The sequence below is a fragment of the Coregonus lavaretus genome (assembly GCF_964263955.1).
Source record: "Coregonus lavaretus genome assembly, chromosome: 8".
Lineage (NCBI taxonomy): Eukaryota > Metazoa > Chordata > Actinopteri > Salmoniformes > Salmonidae > Coregonus > Coregonus lavaretus.
This window is the reverse complement of record NC_139995.1, coordinates 12,502,552-12,519,343: the sequence shown is the minus strand read 5'-3', so window position 1 is coordinate 12,519,343 and position 16,792 is coordinate 12,502,552. Positions and strand designations below refer to the sequence as shown.

General features: G+C 43.4%; 1 protein-coding gene across 3 annotated transcripts; it reads left to right on the top strand.

Annotated features, from left to right (window-relative positions):
- Positions 1 to 259: 259 nt before the first annotated feature.
- Positions 260 to 14,591, top strand: LOC311134158 (ephrin type-A receptor 2-like). 3 transcript variants are annotated; one of them, XM_084167767.1, is made up of 15 exons: positions 260 to 398; positions 2,752 to 2,819; positions 4,200 to 4,839; positions 9,014 to 9,169; positions 9,413 to 9,873; positions 10,025 to 10,202; positions 10,329 to 10,431; positions 10,867 to 10,922; positions 11,039 to 11,164; positions 11,271 to 11,456; positions 11,735 to 12,009; positions 12,253 to 12,402; positions 12,720 to 12,913; positions 13,052 to 13,186; positions 13,620 to 14,591. In XM_084167767.1, exons 1-15 carry the CDS (start codon positions 314 to 316, stop codon positions 13,738 to 13,740), a joined length of 2,934 nt encoding a protein of 977 aa, XP_084023893.1. In that variant the 5' UTR covers positions 260 to 313; the 3' UTR covers positions 13,741 to 14,591. The 3 variants fall into 3 exon arrangements, with proteins under 3 accessions (XP_084023893.1, XP_084023892.1, XP_084023894.1); XM_084167766.1 differs by having other exon boundaries at positions 13,031 to 13,186; XM_084167768.1 differs by having other exon boundaries at positions 291 to 398; positions 11,738 to 12,009; positions 13,031 to 13,186.
- The last annotated feature ends 2,201 nt before the right edge of the window (positions 14,592 to 16,792 follow it).

Sequence of the window (16,792 nt, the reverse complement as noted above, 5' to 3'; positions counted from 1 at the left end):
GTGTGTATGTACAAAAAGACAGCACACTATTGTTAATTTCATCAAAAAGCAAAATGTTCGAGGGATAGCCTACAGTCATTTAACTGAATACACATCCTCTCTGCGCAGGTAGTACAGAGTCTAATGACTTGACCCTACCCCTTCAGCATACCATATATGGATTGGGCCCACATTCCAAAGGCGGAGCTCATGACGCCACATGTTTCTCAATGGGACTTTCGGCTGTACCAAGGGCAGTAGACGATAGCGCTCACAGAAATTCGGCGATATTACGAGATCCGCACACAGAGGAATTCCCGTCAAAGTTAAAGAAATGGATTTCCGTCGTATTCGTTGTTATTCTTTGTTTTTGTATGTATTTATTAACCATGTATTTATTACTCTTCAATCGAAAGAACGTAAGTAGAATATTTTTCGTTTTAAAATGGGTTTGTAAAGAGCTTTGCTTTGTGGCCCCACATGGTTGTGAGGTTTTATGAGTTGTGGGATTGGGTTGTGACATGGCATTCTTGTAATAGTATTGTGTATATTACAGTGTTAATACAGTGTTAACTTCAGCATTTCTCCTCCAATATTTTTTATTTCCATTTCAGTGCATTCTTATTCCTATGATAACTTGTCAATATGGGGAAAGACCCCTTCCATAGGCTATTGAACAATATTTAATGTACGGTTTGTTCAGTTTCCTGATGAAGATGATTGTAAGTTCTCTAGAAATTGTCTAAGAATTAGCCTTTGTTGACTTAAAGAAAAGAAAGTCAGTAAATTGTACACAGCAAAATCAGAAGTGTTAAACTCGCTGTAGTGTTCATTTTAACACTTTTGCAGTGTGTATATGCATCCACTCTCAACAAAGTGATTTTCACACTTTAAAAAGTGTTAAAATGTTAACATTTAGACAGTGTTTCTGTAACCCTATACAGAGTAGAAAATTAAGACTGGCTGTATGAAATTCACAATACACTGGAGTGAACTAATTAGTATTTCAATCTACTCTGGAGTAGAGTAAAGCCCTCTACAGAGGGCTACAGCTGTGGTCCTCTGTAGCTCAATTGGTAGAGCACGGCGCTTGTAACGCCAGGGTAGTGGGTTCGATCCCCGGGACCACCCATATGTAAAAAAGTAATGCGCACATGACTGTAAGTCACTTTGGATGAAAGCGTCTGCTAAATGGCATATTATATTATCAATATAATGAAATGGTTTATGGAAGAAAGACACATTTTCATATTTCCCAGGGTGCCTTTTTTGGGGGGTGAATTGTAGAGTTACCACCCATGAATGTATTTGTTAGTGACACAGACATGGTTGTTGAATGTTTTCTTTTAAAATGTCTTTCACCAAATGAGTTTGTGGGTGAATGTCATCATTACAATTAAACTCTGACAATATACATTACATATATCATACATATACCTTACTTTGATGGCCTAGTTTTATCCTAACTCAGTGGTGTTAGGAAACTCCTGCGTTACAGGCCACATCAGGCCTGCAAGTCAGGTAGCTTAGTGGTTAAGCTTAGTGGTTAAGAGCATTGTGCCAGTAATTGAAAGGTCGCTGGTTCTAATCCCCGAGCTGACTAAGTGAAAAATCTGTCGATGTGCCCTTGAGCAAGGCACTTAACCCTAATTGCCCATGTAAGTCGCACTGGATAAGAATGACTAAAATGTAAATTATGCTGGCTTGCAAAGTGATGTGTAATTCCTATTGGAATCCAGACATAGTTAGAATATTCAACAGTTGTAATTTTTATTTGCCTGCATTCAGAATGACTCAAGATAATGGAAATTGATAAATGAGACTACCTAAACCATTTAAACTGGAACAACCATTTCAGTAATGAGTGCAATAAATCAAACTAACGGATATCTTTGGCTTTGTGTAGCATAACATTCATAAATCAACCAATGTACATGCAAAAATACAGATATTAAAAACAATCCCAAAAAATCTACCCACAGTAGAGCATGCTGGGAAATATGATAATGATGGGCATGGTTTTGATCGGACTGTTTTACTCACCACAGTGTAAAACAATAACTCTGGTTATTAACACTAACATTGGGGGTTATTTTACACAACTGAGAGTGAATTTAACTCCTGAATCAACACTAGAAATGTAACAATTGATGTGTAGACTATCTTGGCTACTTCAAACATGCAGTAATGATCATTTTCAGTATTCTTCATTTATAAAACTAGGTAATATTGGTATTTGATCATGATTAAAGAAGGAATATTACTCTGCATGGTTATAACTTATAAGAAGCTTTTAGTTTCAATATTGGAGTGGACAGGATCTTGTCCTGAAGAAAGGGGAGATAGGAGTGTAGGCTGTGTCGGACTTGCATTGGTTCTTAGGGACGATCCCAACTATTTTCACTCCCTTTATCATGCTTTTTAACTTCCCACGCTTTTCTCAGCTTTCTTCATCCAAACACGTAATAATTAATAGTTGACAGCTTATTTGATCAGGTTTGTCATGCCAGGGCATGTCCTCTTCAAAGCCGTGGATGGCATGATATTGGACCTATTCGGTGAATCTAGTTCTGGCTATTTCTAGCAGGCTACTGTAATAATTGTTGGCTCAGAGAAACTAAATCACTTTGATAATCCAGTTGTAGAGTAGTATTACTTGTCCATTGCTAATTACATTGCTAATTACACATGTTCAATTGCTTATAAACACCTTATGTCCTCATATGAATTAAGAATGTTTACTAATAGTGCTCTCTATTTGTCTCTCTGTAGAGGTGTTGCTGGATATGAAAGCTTCTGGGGGAGAGTTGGGCTGGTTGCCCTGGCCACATGAAGAAGGGGTGAGTAGTTATATCATAAAGTGAGAAATTGCTGTAGTCTAACCAGATGGTCGATTAGGCCTCAAAAAAGTGTATTGATTGTAAGATGTATTTCCCCTACTAGTACACAAATGGTGGTAAACATAGGCTAGATGTCACACAATGTTGATTCCAAGCCACATTTTAAGTAGCATAACTTGTGCTTTCCAGAGGAATAGAATGCAAGCTATCTTCTCCGCTCTCATTCCTTCAGAATAGTTTTCTGGGAAAGATGGAATGATTGGCAGCTCACAAAGTTAGCCTTCACTGGTTTTAAGAGCTGCATCTGAATGTACATTTTCTTGCATAGAGCCAACAGGTTATAATTCCTACAGTACTTTTTTTATAAAGTGGCGATATAAATGTGGGAGGTTCCTGTCAGACAGTGTGGAACATAAGACTGAGGGAATGAGAAATGAAGGGAGATGGGTTGTGTGGGAGAGAGGCATCCCTCTATCTATAGTTGTGTGGTTGAGTGTCTAAAAAAAGCAACAGGACGTGGTCAGTGGCAGTGTGCAGAATGCTTTTCTTTTGTGACCATGAGGTTTACAGCTCGTCCAATGCATTCTATTGGATTTCCCCCTATTTTATGATGTTTATCCATTCTCACCAAACTTCCTCAAACTTTTGAAACACATTTCAATTTGACTTTGGAGTGGAAGTTTTAAGAATGCACATTGTCCTTGTCTTTGATCTATATCTATCTTCTCTTCCTTCGCACACTCTGAGTTTCTCTCCTACTGTTGTCCCAAGTCCACAAAACAGACGTGGAATAAAGCCAATGAATATGCCTTTATGGAAGCCGTCTGAGGTGTTAAAATAATTAATGATGGATATTCTTTTAAAGCCCTGTGCTTAATTAATGGATGCCTTTAAATACTGCTACCAGGCAAGCATTTCCTTATTTTGTCTCTCTTAAAACAGACTTAATTGCAGCCAATATCACTGCCATGTCTTTTCCATGCGCCTATAAAAAAACGTTTAACTGCCATAATGCTTGGTATTGAGTATAAAGAGTATTGGTTTTAGTGTTATGTCTGCCTCACACAGGCACCCACATCTGTTTGTGGAAACCACCCACGTAGTGAGCACGGCACATGTCCAGATCAAATCCTTCCCTGGCGTGTGGAAAAAAGTAGCAGGAAATTAAGCTTGAGCATTTATAGGCTTTTCAGCAGGCAAACAGTGGTTTCATGGATAAAACAGAAAATTGATCCTTGACGAGAACAGAACCCCCTTAACGTTATTGTAATTCTCTTAAACCCCCCCCCCCCTCATTCCCTCACTTTTTGTGTCTTGCTAACAGTGGCCCTTGTCCTGTACATTGTGTTAAACTAAACCTCTGTTCTCTCTCTGTTTCAGTGGGAGATAGTTCAGACAGTGGTGAATGGCTCCCTCCTCTACACCTACAGTGTGTGTAACATCGACGCGGGTGAGCAGGACAACTGGCTCCGGACCACCTTCATCCAGCGGCGCCCAGGGACCACCCGCGTCTCTGTGGAGCTGCGCTTCGTCATGCGGGACTGCAACACCTTCGACGGCGCCTCGCTCGCCTGCAAAGAGACCTTCAACCTGCACATGTCCGAGGCTGATGCTGACGTGGGTACCATCTTCCGTAAGGGCCAGTTCCGCAAAGTGGCCACCATCGCGCCGGACGAAATCACGAGAGGCCGCGGTGCGCTGAAGATCAACGTGGAGACACGGGCAGTGGCCCCTCTATCCAGGAAGGGTTTCTACCTGGCCTTCCAGGACATGGGGGCGTGTGTGGCACTGCTCTCTGTGAGAGTGTACTACAAGACGTGTCCGTCCACCGTGCAGAGCCTGGCCGCCTTCCCAGAGACGGTGGCGGACGCCCTGAGGGAGGTGGAGGGAACATGTGTGGAGAACGCCGTGAGCCAGAACACCCCACGCATCTACTGCACAGCTGAGGGAGAGTGGGTGGTGCCCGTGAGACAGTGCCAATGCCGCGCAGGCTATGAAGCTGTCGGAGACTCCTGCCAAGGTAAGACTACAGCCAGGCTTCACATAATGCATCTCTCCACACACCCCAATAATGCATCTCTCCACACACCCCAACCCCCTACCTGTTGTAGTGTTGGCCTAAAACAGGCCCTGTTGTATTGGGCGTTAGTTTTAAACAGTAGCTGTGTTTAGAGCACAGGGCCTAACCACCACCCTGGCTGGGTTTGAGAAATGACTGCATGGGAATGTTAATTGTAGTTTCTTCAGTGATTTCAAACACCTCACAAACAAAACCAGTGCATTTTTCTGGTGAACTAGGTCAGATATAGAAGGATTTATAGGAATGAATTTAGAGAAAACAGGGGAAGGTATTTGGACATATTTTTGTTTGTTTTGTTTTGATTAAGTGGCTCTCTATAACAGCAATAACACTGGCAGAGTTTTAGGATTTTAACACTATTTCTAAACATATTATGGGAGAGGAACAGAGAGAGGGACTGTCTGGGAGAATGTGGCAGAGATAAAAAAAAGCATAGAGGAAGTCTTTGAACGTTTTGACTGCGGTTAAGAGGTCTCCTGGTAATCTTACCTGTTGCTGTTGGCCAACACATTCTTTCCACTGTGTTTGTCTCTCATACTTAGGGATGGGGTGGGTGAGGAGGATACTGTTTTATGGACAAGGGAAACCTGACTATAGAAGCATGAGGCTTAAAAGTGTGTTTGTTGTTTAAAAATGTGCAAATGCTTATAAAACGTCCAGTCTGATTTTTTGAGGCGAGGGGACTGGTAGAATGAGAGACATTAGCATGTTTAAATGTTCTATTTGAGAAAGACACTGAGTATGCCTAGAAAGAACACACTACGGTAATGTATTGGAATTGAAATGGGATGTTTGCTCACATTGTTTGTATGGAAGTTGCAATCTCTTTGGTATTCCGGGGTGTGGTGTGTTGAGCTATCAGGAGGAAACATGGGAGGGAGGAGGGAGGGAGGAACATTATATGACTGTATGCTCAGTGAACTGTGGGGATTTCTGAAAGGAATTCTTTCACCCTCACGTCACCTCCCGTACTGATTGACTAAGGAGAGCAGTGTGACTCGATGTGCCAACTGAAGAGTACCTGAGTGTTGTGTCTTCTCCACACAGCTATTTGTGTGCGCCCGTAGCCATGGCTGCGGTGAACCACAGATTACAGGGACTGTGCCGTCACGCCCATCTCAGTCAGGAAGGGTATACTGAGTCAGTCTGTGGTTTATGACGGACAAGAGGCTCCCTTGTTGTACCGCCAGAGATCCTGGTCTTGAATGGCAGAACTAGTTGGATTGTATCTCGTTTACTCCATATTACAGTAGTATATAGACCAGAGGTATTCAACTCTTACCCTACGAGGTCTGGAGCCTGCTGGTTTTCTGTTCTACCTGATAATGAATTGCACACACCTGGTGTCCCAGGTCTAAATCAGTCCCTGAACAATGAAAAACTGCAGTGGAACTGGCTTCGAGGTCCAGAGTTGAGATTGAAGGATATGGACCATTAGTACAGTATTTAGGCCAGGTAACCAATTTAGCTCATAGTTTGACATATCGTTACCTTACAACAGAGAAGAGACATTTCCATTTATCTTAACATTGAGAAAGTAGTCCACCATAGCTCCAAGCCTGAGGAACAGTACTTCAAAGGGGCCGATAGTTCCAGGCGAAGGGGGAAGGCCAAGCTCAGGAATGTTCCAGGTCCATGACCGTTGGCAGAGGCAGAGGCAGAAAACCCCACCTGAAGCGGAAGTTGGCAGGGAGTCCTGGAGAGGATAAGGGAATATTTTAATACCAGGAAAAAGTCAGATTCCAAACCCTGCTGGACAACCTTGTGATCAGGATACAGGAAACATGTTTTTGTCACCTTTGTAAAGAAAAAAGAGAGAGGTTATTGTACAGCAGTTGTCATAACGCCTCAAAGCCTGAGGCCAATACTTCCAAAAAACTAAATTAGGGCATTTTGGGGGGAAACTCAATTGTCATAATACCTATAGAGCCCTGGGCCAAAAATCTAAAGTCCAGAAAATTGCCAAAAAGGGTTGACATGACAAACCTGTTCAGTTAATTATTACACTGATTCATGACACTGAGTCATATCCTAATTCTCTGTGTAGTCAAGCAGAAACACGTTCCTGTCCATGATAAGGGATTTATGAGATTTCACTGAAGGTCCTCTAGAGAAGATCCGCTGGGAACGAGGAATTAAAGGGGAATGTTGGGCCAGGCTGACTCAAATAAGCAGGTTGTCTGTGACTCTGTGTGAAGTCTTGAGGGAGGGGAGTTAGTGGTTAGTGGATAGTTGGTGGTCGCATGAGAGGTTGGTTAGTTAGATGCATGGGACCGCCGGGTGCTTACTTAGGTGTGGAGTGTAATTTAGTCAAGAGGATTAGTGTGGAGCAACAGGACAGCTTTTAGAGGATGACATGCCCTGCTTCACTCCATTCATCCGGTCGTTAACACACACAACGAGCTCTTTAATCCTTGTTCCCACTCGTTAGAACAATGGGCCGACACAAAGAGCAAAACACATATTCAATTAATAGAAGCATTACTGCCACTAGAACTCCATTCATTCATAAAGAGCACCACCGCACATAAAGAGATTGACCAGGACAATGTGAGGAATTATTTCAGGCCAAGATCCCACTTTTAGTGAGGCATTATTTGAGTCAGATATTTTCATGTCCTTAGTTTGTAAGAATATTTAAAAAATGACACTCTTAACACAATGCATCAATAACAAACAACCACATTAGTACATGTGTAATAACACAAATATCTTTCAAATACTTTTTAGTCCGCTTAAGTTTTACCCACTGAGATTTTAACATTCCCAGGGTGATCTTGAAAGATTTCTCTCATGCCACTGATATATGCAGCGCACATGCCACCATTTTAGGGCTCTAATGATTAAACGCAATTTATTTATGGCACCACTCAATCCAATCCCAGTCACAATAGATGAATAGGGGTGGGGGTGCGTTGATACGTGACAGGAGTCCTGCTGCTCCTTCTCCAGATGAAATAAGCTGGCCTCCTTTTCTTATGCGTGAGGGGCCCTATACACCCCCACACTCCCCGGGTGACTCCCCAGAGAGAACTTCTGTTGGTACTTTAGACCCTAACCCCATCCCCCATACATCCATCTATTCATCTCAATCCCCCCTACTCAAACTCAAAACTTGTCCCCATTCTTCTATTGTGGGGCTGGTTGTAACGCAAAGGTCCTTCGGCCATAGTGGTTAAGTCACCGGCAGATCCCTCTTGTCCATCACAGGTCACCCTCTTCCCTATAGAGGCCAGATGAAAGACTGATCCCCTGGGGAGACATGAGAATAAAGGGAGAGAGAGGAGATAGCTCAAAGGAGCCATTCTTACATGTTCTTAAAGTAAACAGTCTTCATTCCCATCGATCCCACACAAAAAACGTGCGTTTAGGCTCCAACAACACGGTCGGTCTACAACATCTCCCCTCTAGCAGTTCTTCCTCCAGACTTCCTCTCCCCTTGTTCCATCCTGGCATGTTGTCATTTGCCATCAGAGGAAGCAAGGGAGGAAGGAAGCAAAACTTTATACTTGCATTCCTTGCATCCTGGTTTCTGTCCAATACACACACACACACACACACACACACACACACACACACACACACACACACACACACACACACACACACACACACACACACACACACACACACACACACACACACACACACACACACACACACATATATACACACACACACACACACACACACACACACACACACACACACACATATATACACACACACATACACATTAACCCCCACAAGCTCCTCAAACAATAACCACATCTGCATTCACAGTGCTGATTTTATAGTTCAAACGGGATGGGAAGGACAGAGTGATTATCTGCTGTATTTAGTGTTTCCATGGCATCCAGTTGACAGTGTGACTTGAGGATGGAAATTGAGTTGAAAAGGACAAGTGGAAGCAAATCGTCAGGAAAATCCTATTCCATTCTGTTTAAATACAAAGGTTTGGTTACAATTTAACCACAACCTGAGTTTCCTTCCAAACCCCAGGGCACTGACAGAGATACCGTTTTATTGTATTGTAACTGAATCACTCTTGTCCCATTGTGTGTGTCTATACATAGAATACTAGAACTAATAAGCACCCTCCTTTCTCTTTCAGCGTGTGCGCCAGGCTCCTATAAAGCATCCATGTCCAGTGAGTCCTGTAAGGTTTGTCCGGAGAATACTGAGCCATCTACAGCCGGCGCCCCCCTGTGTCCATGTATGGAGGGATTCTACCGCTCCCCATCAGACCCTCTTACGTCAGCCTGCTCTGGTAAGAACCATGGCCAGATAGTCGGCTACAGCAAGGCGTATCACTAACAAAGGGTTAGCCACTTCTATGGCCTTTCCTTCAATGATTATGTGTCCAACCCATGGTTACCTCATACCCTCATACAATACATTGTCTTATATCATCATCATGGTTGATAGAGGGATCTGAGTATTGTTCATTGGGTGTATTAGCATGTTGGAATGTCTCATAATAACTCTGTCTACTGTTTGCCTCCTCCTTTAGCCCCGCCCAGTGCTCCTCGTGACCTGGCCTCCACCACTCTGTCAGCGGAGGGCAGGCTGCAGCTGTCCTGGAGCCCACCGCTGGTGACAGGAGACCGCCGGGACATCTGCTACAGCGTGGTGTGTGAGCGCTGCGCCGGGGCCCTGTGTGTGCCCTGTGGGGAGAAGATCCGCTTCGAGCCCAGCCCCACGGACCTCCAGGACACTGTGGTGACTGTCAGCGAGCTGGAACCCCACCTCAACTACACGTTCACTGTAGAGGCCCGCAGCGGAGTGTCCCAGTACAGCAGCCAGAGACCCAGCAGCACCATCACCACCGCTCTGCACTTCACTGATCCCCCCAAGGTGACGTCCATCCGTCTGGATGAGCAGAGCCCCACCACTCTGTCTCTGTCTTGGGCTCTGTCCCGCCGAGCACCATCCCACATCAACCACCGCTACGAACTCATGTACCGCAGGAAGGTAAGACAGACATAGGCACACTTCACTCCTCTCGCTTTCTCTTCTATCTCTCCATGTCAGTCCAACATGAAACACAGCATATCTAATAGTATTAGTATATCTCTATAGTGAATCCCTTCTCAGTGCTCCTCTCTCTCTCTGTCCCGTGCAGGAGGACGACAGTGAGCGTGATGTCACTACATACACAGTCCTGGTTCTTGAGAAGAGTTCGGTGCAGATCAGTGACCTCTCCCCTGGCACGGCCTACGTGTTCAGAGTCCAGGCTCTCAGCCCAGAGGGAAAACCAGGGAGCTACAGCATGGAGCATGAGTTCAAGACCCTGCCCATTGGTAAGTGCCCTAGAAACTGGAGACTGTTCGTTTCCACACTATCTTTTTCTCCAACATCCAGACAATATGTTTTTTGCCATTTGAGTGTGTTGTGGTCTAACTGTGTTCTTTGTGGTTGTATTTCAGCGGAGTCTCAGATCCAGAACAACTCCACGGTGGTCATGGGAGCTGTAGTAGGAGGAGGAATCATGCTGCTTGTTGTCGTAGTCGTTCTACTGCTACACAAACGGTTAGAACACACTACTGCTATCATATCCCCCTGTCCTAAGATAGTATATAATTATGAGTGGCTCACAGGCCAGAGCTGATTGAGAATGTAATGCCATGTCATCTCTAAGATGGTTTTATCAGTAATAGCCAGAGTAGCTGTTGAAAACTGTATCTGGAGCTGACTGAGTCTGTGGCTGAAGATGACCTTGCCCTTCCTGATACGGCAGCCTGCCTGTGATAAAATGGGTTTTAAAAGCATGATGGACACTGTTCAACCCTGAGAGGGGATAGAAGAAATGAAAAGCCACGTCGTGTCTCTAGCTAAACTTGTCTAGTCACCACAGGAAGCACGCTCATGGGTCTCTAGGCTATTTAGTTATTGATGCCTTAATATGAATGTCTTAACATTGCGTATTGTCTGACCAACCCTAATAGTTACTGTGCTTCCTAACAGGAGACTGAAATTCCGTCACAGACAAAGATCAGAGGACCCCTACTTCTCCAATACAGGTAAGAACCACAGCACCCATGAAATATGTACCTATATTAGATGACAGATGTGCCCTACCAAAGAGATGATCTCCCATCTCCACCGCCTTCACTAATTGTCTTTCACACTTCCTCAGATCAACTGAAGCCCCTGAAGACCTACGTTGACCCACACATGTACGAGGACCCCAACACAGCTATCCTGAAGTTTGCCAGTGAGATTAATCCCAGTCTTGTCACTAAGCAAAAAGTAATTGGAGCAGGTAAATGTCAAAACAGTTTACAGTAATATTTTGAACATATCTCTCTGATCCCCTACCCTAAGATGATGTATTAGTATTAATCTCTGTGTGTGTTTCTGTTTCTCAGGAGAGTTTGGTGAGGTGTACCGCGGTCTGATGAAGGCTCCAGGGAGAGGAGAGGTGGCGGTGGCCATCAAGACGTTGAAGCCAGGCTACACAGAGAAGCAGAGGCAGGACTTCCTGAGTGAAGCCAGCATCATGGGCCAGTTCTCCCACCAGAACATAATTCGCCTGGAGGGAGTCGTCACCAAGTGTGAGTCCCTGCTCTTAGACACTGGTAGCATCTCAAATGACACCCTATGCCCTATATAGTGCACTACTTTTGACTAGACCCCTATGGGCACTAAAGGGAATTGGGTGTCATTTGGGGCGTGGCCACTGACTGACTACGGATTGATCCTCTACTCATTCACTGAATAGTTATTTGTTAGTTATTGTCTAGTAGCATCCATATCTCCCATCTCCTATCCACTGTGCCGCTTTTGTTGACATGAAGAACTAAAATTGCCCCTTTTTATTTATTTCTTCAAGCAGTCAAGCATGCCATGATTGTGACGGAATACATGGAGAATGGGGCACTTGACAACTATCTAAAGGACCATGATGGGGAGATTTCATCATACCAGCTGGTGGGCATGCTGCGTGGCATCGCGGCGGGCATGAAGTACCTCTCTGACATGAGCTACGTGCACCGAGACCTAGCTGCCCGCAACGTTCTGGTCAACAGCAACCTTGAGTGCAAAGTGTCTGACTTTGGCCTGTCCCGTGTGCTGGAAGATGATCCGGAGGGCACCTACACCACCAGCGTGAGTCAAGCTTCCATAGTACTGATGTTAATGTATGGGAACAGAGTGGGGGTATCATAATCTACAATGTGCTATGCAATTTGTAGCCTAGTTATGTCTTTACATACTATGGGGAACAACTGATAAATAATGCCATCAGTGAGCCTTCTAAGCCTTTATATTAGTAATAGCAATACATGCTTCTAGTGAATACATTCCCTTCAGTCTCATTCTTATGATTTCTTCTTGTTGCTGTTCCTTCAGGGAGGGAAGATCCCCATCCGCTGGACCGCCCCAGAGGCCATCGCCTATAGGAAGTTCACCTCGGCCAGCGACGTATGGAGCTTCGGCATCGTCATGTGGGAAGTCATGGCCTTCGGAGAACGACCCTACTGGGACATGAGCAACCATGAGGTAGGTCCTATGCTTAATCTGTCACGTCTGTCACGTTTTAGGGAAATGACAGAGTGCTGTAGGCTTGGTTAAACACAAGGCCTCTGTGATGCATCACCTCTGGGTATTTATCCTGGGTGGATAGTGTTTAAAACAACCCACTCAGGGCCTCTAAGTCAAAATAGTTCCCACAGTCCTCTTCACATAAAACTGTTAGTTAACACAAAACATATTCTTGGAGTCTGTTGGCCTACGGTCCTTAAGACAACAGTGGGCTATATCATAAACACAAGATCTGTGAGAACACGGTCTAAACCCCTCTGCCTCCTCTTCCTCAGGTGATGAAGGCAATTAACGAGGCCTTCCGGCTGCCGGCACCCATGGATTGTCCATCCACCGTTTACCAGCTGATGCTGCAGTGTTGGCTCCAGGATCGCTCCAAACGACCCCGGTTTCCTGACATTGTTAACATCTTGGACAAACTGCTCCGGAGCCCAGAGTCTCTGAAAACCATCGCTGACTTTGATCCCCGGTAAGATGCCAATGAATGAAGCTGATCTCCCCTGGACTTGACAGTTTATCTTGTTCAATCACATACTGTGAATATAACGCTTACTTACCAATATATTTCACTGTTCTTACCACACAGTGTGTCCATCCGCCTCCCCAGCACCAGTGGCTGTGACGGTTCGCCCTTCAGGTCCGTGCCGGAATGGCTGGAGTCCATCAAGATGAGCCAGTACACTGAGAGCTTTGCCTGCGCTGGAATCACAACCATGGAGCAGGTGCTGGCCATGAGGCATGAGTAAGTACTACAGACATGTTCAGTAACCACATGGCACAAATGCATTATCCTCACCACATTGCAGGGCTTAGTTGGCACCCTGCCACATTTGAACATACAGTAAGAGTATTCAGATCTTTGTTAAGCATTTGTTGTCCGGTATGCCACACTCTCATCGATGGAATGCAACACTCTCATTCACTGAATGCTGCACTCAACGCCCCCCCCCCCCCCGCCCATCTCATTCCCACCATACCATTCCTCACTGCCCCACCCTCAATAACATAATTGTACTCGGCTCCAACGGAATATATGACTTTGAATATTTTGCTGTGTCATGTCCAAGTAGGAAGTTGCAAATGCAATAATATTTTATGTTCATGTGCTACCAATTGGTTTTAATTTGAAAAACGTTTCCCTAACAACTCCTCTCTTTATCTGTCTTCTCTCTCAGGGACATCAGGAACATTGGCGTGCGGTTACCAGGTCATATGAAGAGAATCGCCTACAGCATCCTTGGACTTAAAGACCAGACCAGCTCACTCAGTGCTTGCAGTACAGTGTTTGCAGTGTGAGACCCCCAACCTGAGATTCCCCAGAATAAGACTGCACTGATCATCTCATTTCACTGTCACACTGAATAGGGAAATGGAACAAGTTGGGTTGAACATGGTTGTACTAATGGTGGAGCTATGCTGCTTTAGACTGGTCAGTGACATGACTGAAGACGACCCTGCCTGCCAGCCACTCAGAAAAGACTGACATGTAAAACATTGAAGTACTTCATGACAAGAGACACTGAGAGATGTGGTAAAAGTAATGTATAAAGAACTCTTTACTGTATAATACTGTATAATGGCAGATAGGAAACTACAGCCTTTGAAAAAGCTGTGTGAGACCTGAGAAGAGGAAGGATGGCTCCACTTTGTATTTTTCTCTCAACTGAAGGTCTGAAAAACAAGAGACATTCAAGCTAAGGCACTCCAGGACCGGGGCTACCTCCTCTTCAAGCACTCACTTATTCGACCAGTGACTTCTGGACTCTTATTAGTTTTATAAAGATTTGAGGCTTTGAAATAACAGAAGGATAGATGAGAATGCCTGTCTACTCAAATGACAGGTTTGTTGTTCTTCGGAATATTTCCGCTCAGGGCAAGAGATCAGATACTTTTTATCTTTCCATTTGATTTTGTAGGTTCCAATCTGTCTGCAATCCACCTCATATACTTTTCTCATACATTTTGAAATAGTATTTTTCTTTAGTTTACAGTTTGTCTCAATCTAGTCTTACAGGGGTTCTTCCATTATTATTTAATATTTATAGTATTTTATATTTATTATATTTGTTTAATTAAAAAGACACTGATCTGGCACATGTTTATAAAAATGTATTTTTCAGTCCAATAAAATCAGTGTTGCCTTGTGACTGAATAACTTGTCTGAATTCAATCAACTAGCAGAAAATACATTTTGGTACATAAAACACATGCAACATTTTGATTTGATTAAAAAGAGGCAAGAATGTTTGATTGAAATAGATCAATTGAAATTGGGTTTTCCTCGACACCCACCCTCCAAATCAAAGTTTATTGGTCGTGTACACAGCTTACCAGATATTATAGCAGGTGCAGTGCAATGCTTATTTTACTAGCTCCTAACAGTGCAGTAAAATGTCAAACAAGTACACAAATAATCCAAAACTAAAATCAAGAAATGTCAGAACGAATCCAATTAACATCCCAAATAACACAGTTAGCTAATACAGTTGTCGATAAGCAGAGTCAGCTTCGATGTCAATTGATGATTGTACCATGGTAGTCTGAAATGTCACATCTCCACTCCACTGTACTTCATCAAATATGCATCATCAGCTACGGAGCCCCTGCTAAATTCCCTCACCCTGTATCTGGGGCTTCATGTTCATTCCTCTTCAATTAACAATTCACTCATCATTTTGAATTGGACAGCAATTACAGAATGTCTCTAAATGTAACATTGAGTATTAACACATACAGTATGTTTATCGATTTAAACGTTCCATATCCACCATGTTTATTTTGCATGAATCTATATACTATCTCAAGCCTTTATTAATGTCCAGCTGTATGAACTAATTGATTATTATCATGAATTTACATTTACATTTTAGTCATTTAGCAGACGCTCTTATCCAGAGTGACTTACAGTTAATGAGTGCATACATTTTTCATAATTTGTACTTCTTCAAAAGAACATGCAGTTTGTGCTCTGGACGGACCTAAATGGCAAATTAAGATAGATGAATAGAGGAGATAGGGGTGTATGGAACGACAGCCACTGGCCCCCAGCTCTCGTTCTCTCTCCTATGATAAATATTGCACATGGTTATCCAGGCAGCAAAACATTCACCCACCCTGACTCACACACACCAACAAAAACGGACTCCCTCTCACACACAGTACAAAGGACAGTACGCGAGGACAAAAGATAGGGCTGATAGTGGAGCCTGTAGTGGACAGTGAAGTCTCCTCACAGTAATGCATTGGATGGATTAATACAGTGGAAACTACTGAATATTTACAATTTCCACCATTTACCTCCTCTTCAACTGCACTCAAAATCCTGCATGGAGCGAACTCAAGGTAACTTCACACAATATTTAGGATCTTCCTCACACTGTTCCAACAATAACAACAAACTCGCAGGTCCTTTCTGAAGATTTGTTGTATTATCTGTGCTATGACTAACTTTACAGGAGATATTGATAAGAAATAGAGTGGTTTATGTAATACTACATTGTGGTGAGGATGAAAACTAGCTGCAATGTGAGTGCGCATCTGGGTGACAGAGGATGGCTGTTATTTCCAGGCCACTCTCATCCTACGGGAAAGATCCAGTCGATGGGAGACATGTACCTGTTCACAGTGGATGTGAGTGAGTTCTCTCCAGAGGATGTCATCATCACATCGTCAAACAACCTTATAGAAGTCTATGCGGAGAAAGTGAGCTGAAGTTCCGGAACATCAAACACTTGTTGTGTATAAGTTATTGTTGTTACCAAATGTACATCTATTCTTATTTGTTTACCTCACTTTCCTCCTCTTGTCATGTTCTTGTCTCATAATTTGTTCCCACCAGCTAGCAGAGGATGGCACGGTTAGGAACACTTTTGCCCACAAGTGCCAGTTGCCGGGGGACGTGGATCCAATGTCTGTGACAACCTCATTGGAAAAAAGTGGTGACTGTCTGACTCTGACTGTCAAAGCCAGAAGAAATTAGTCTTCCATAGGATGTGGGAGGTGTGGAAAAGTTTAAACACACACACAGCAATCAGGTTGCATTCATTCAGATGATTATATTCAATTAATTATTTTAATTTAATTCACATTAAATTCTAACTTGGGGAATGGGGAGGGGCATAATGTCCCTAGGACAACATCTATTCTTGAATGAGGCCCCTGGGAATGGTGCTCCCCAGTGCCTAATTTTTATATAGGATTTTAATATAGCCGAATGTTATTATTAATTATTTTTATTTTTGTAACTTTGTTTTTGAATTTTTTTAAATAATTTTTTTATTTTATTTTTATTTATTTTTATTTTGGGGGGGATGGATCAGCTTAATATTGCAGATAGATTGTATCTTCT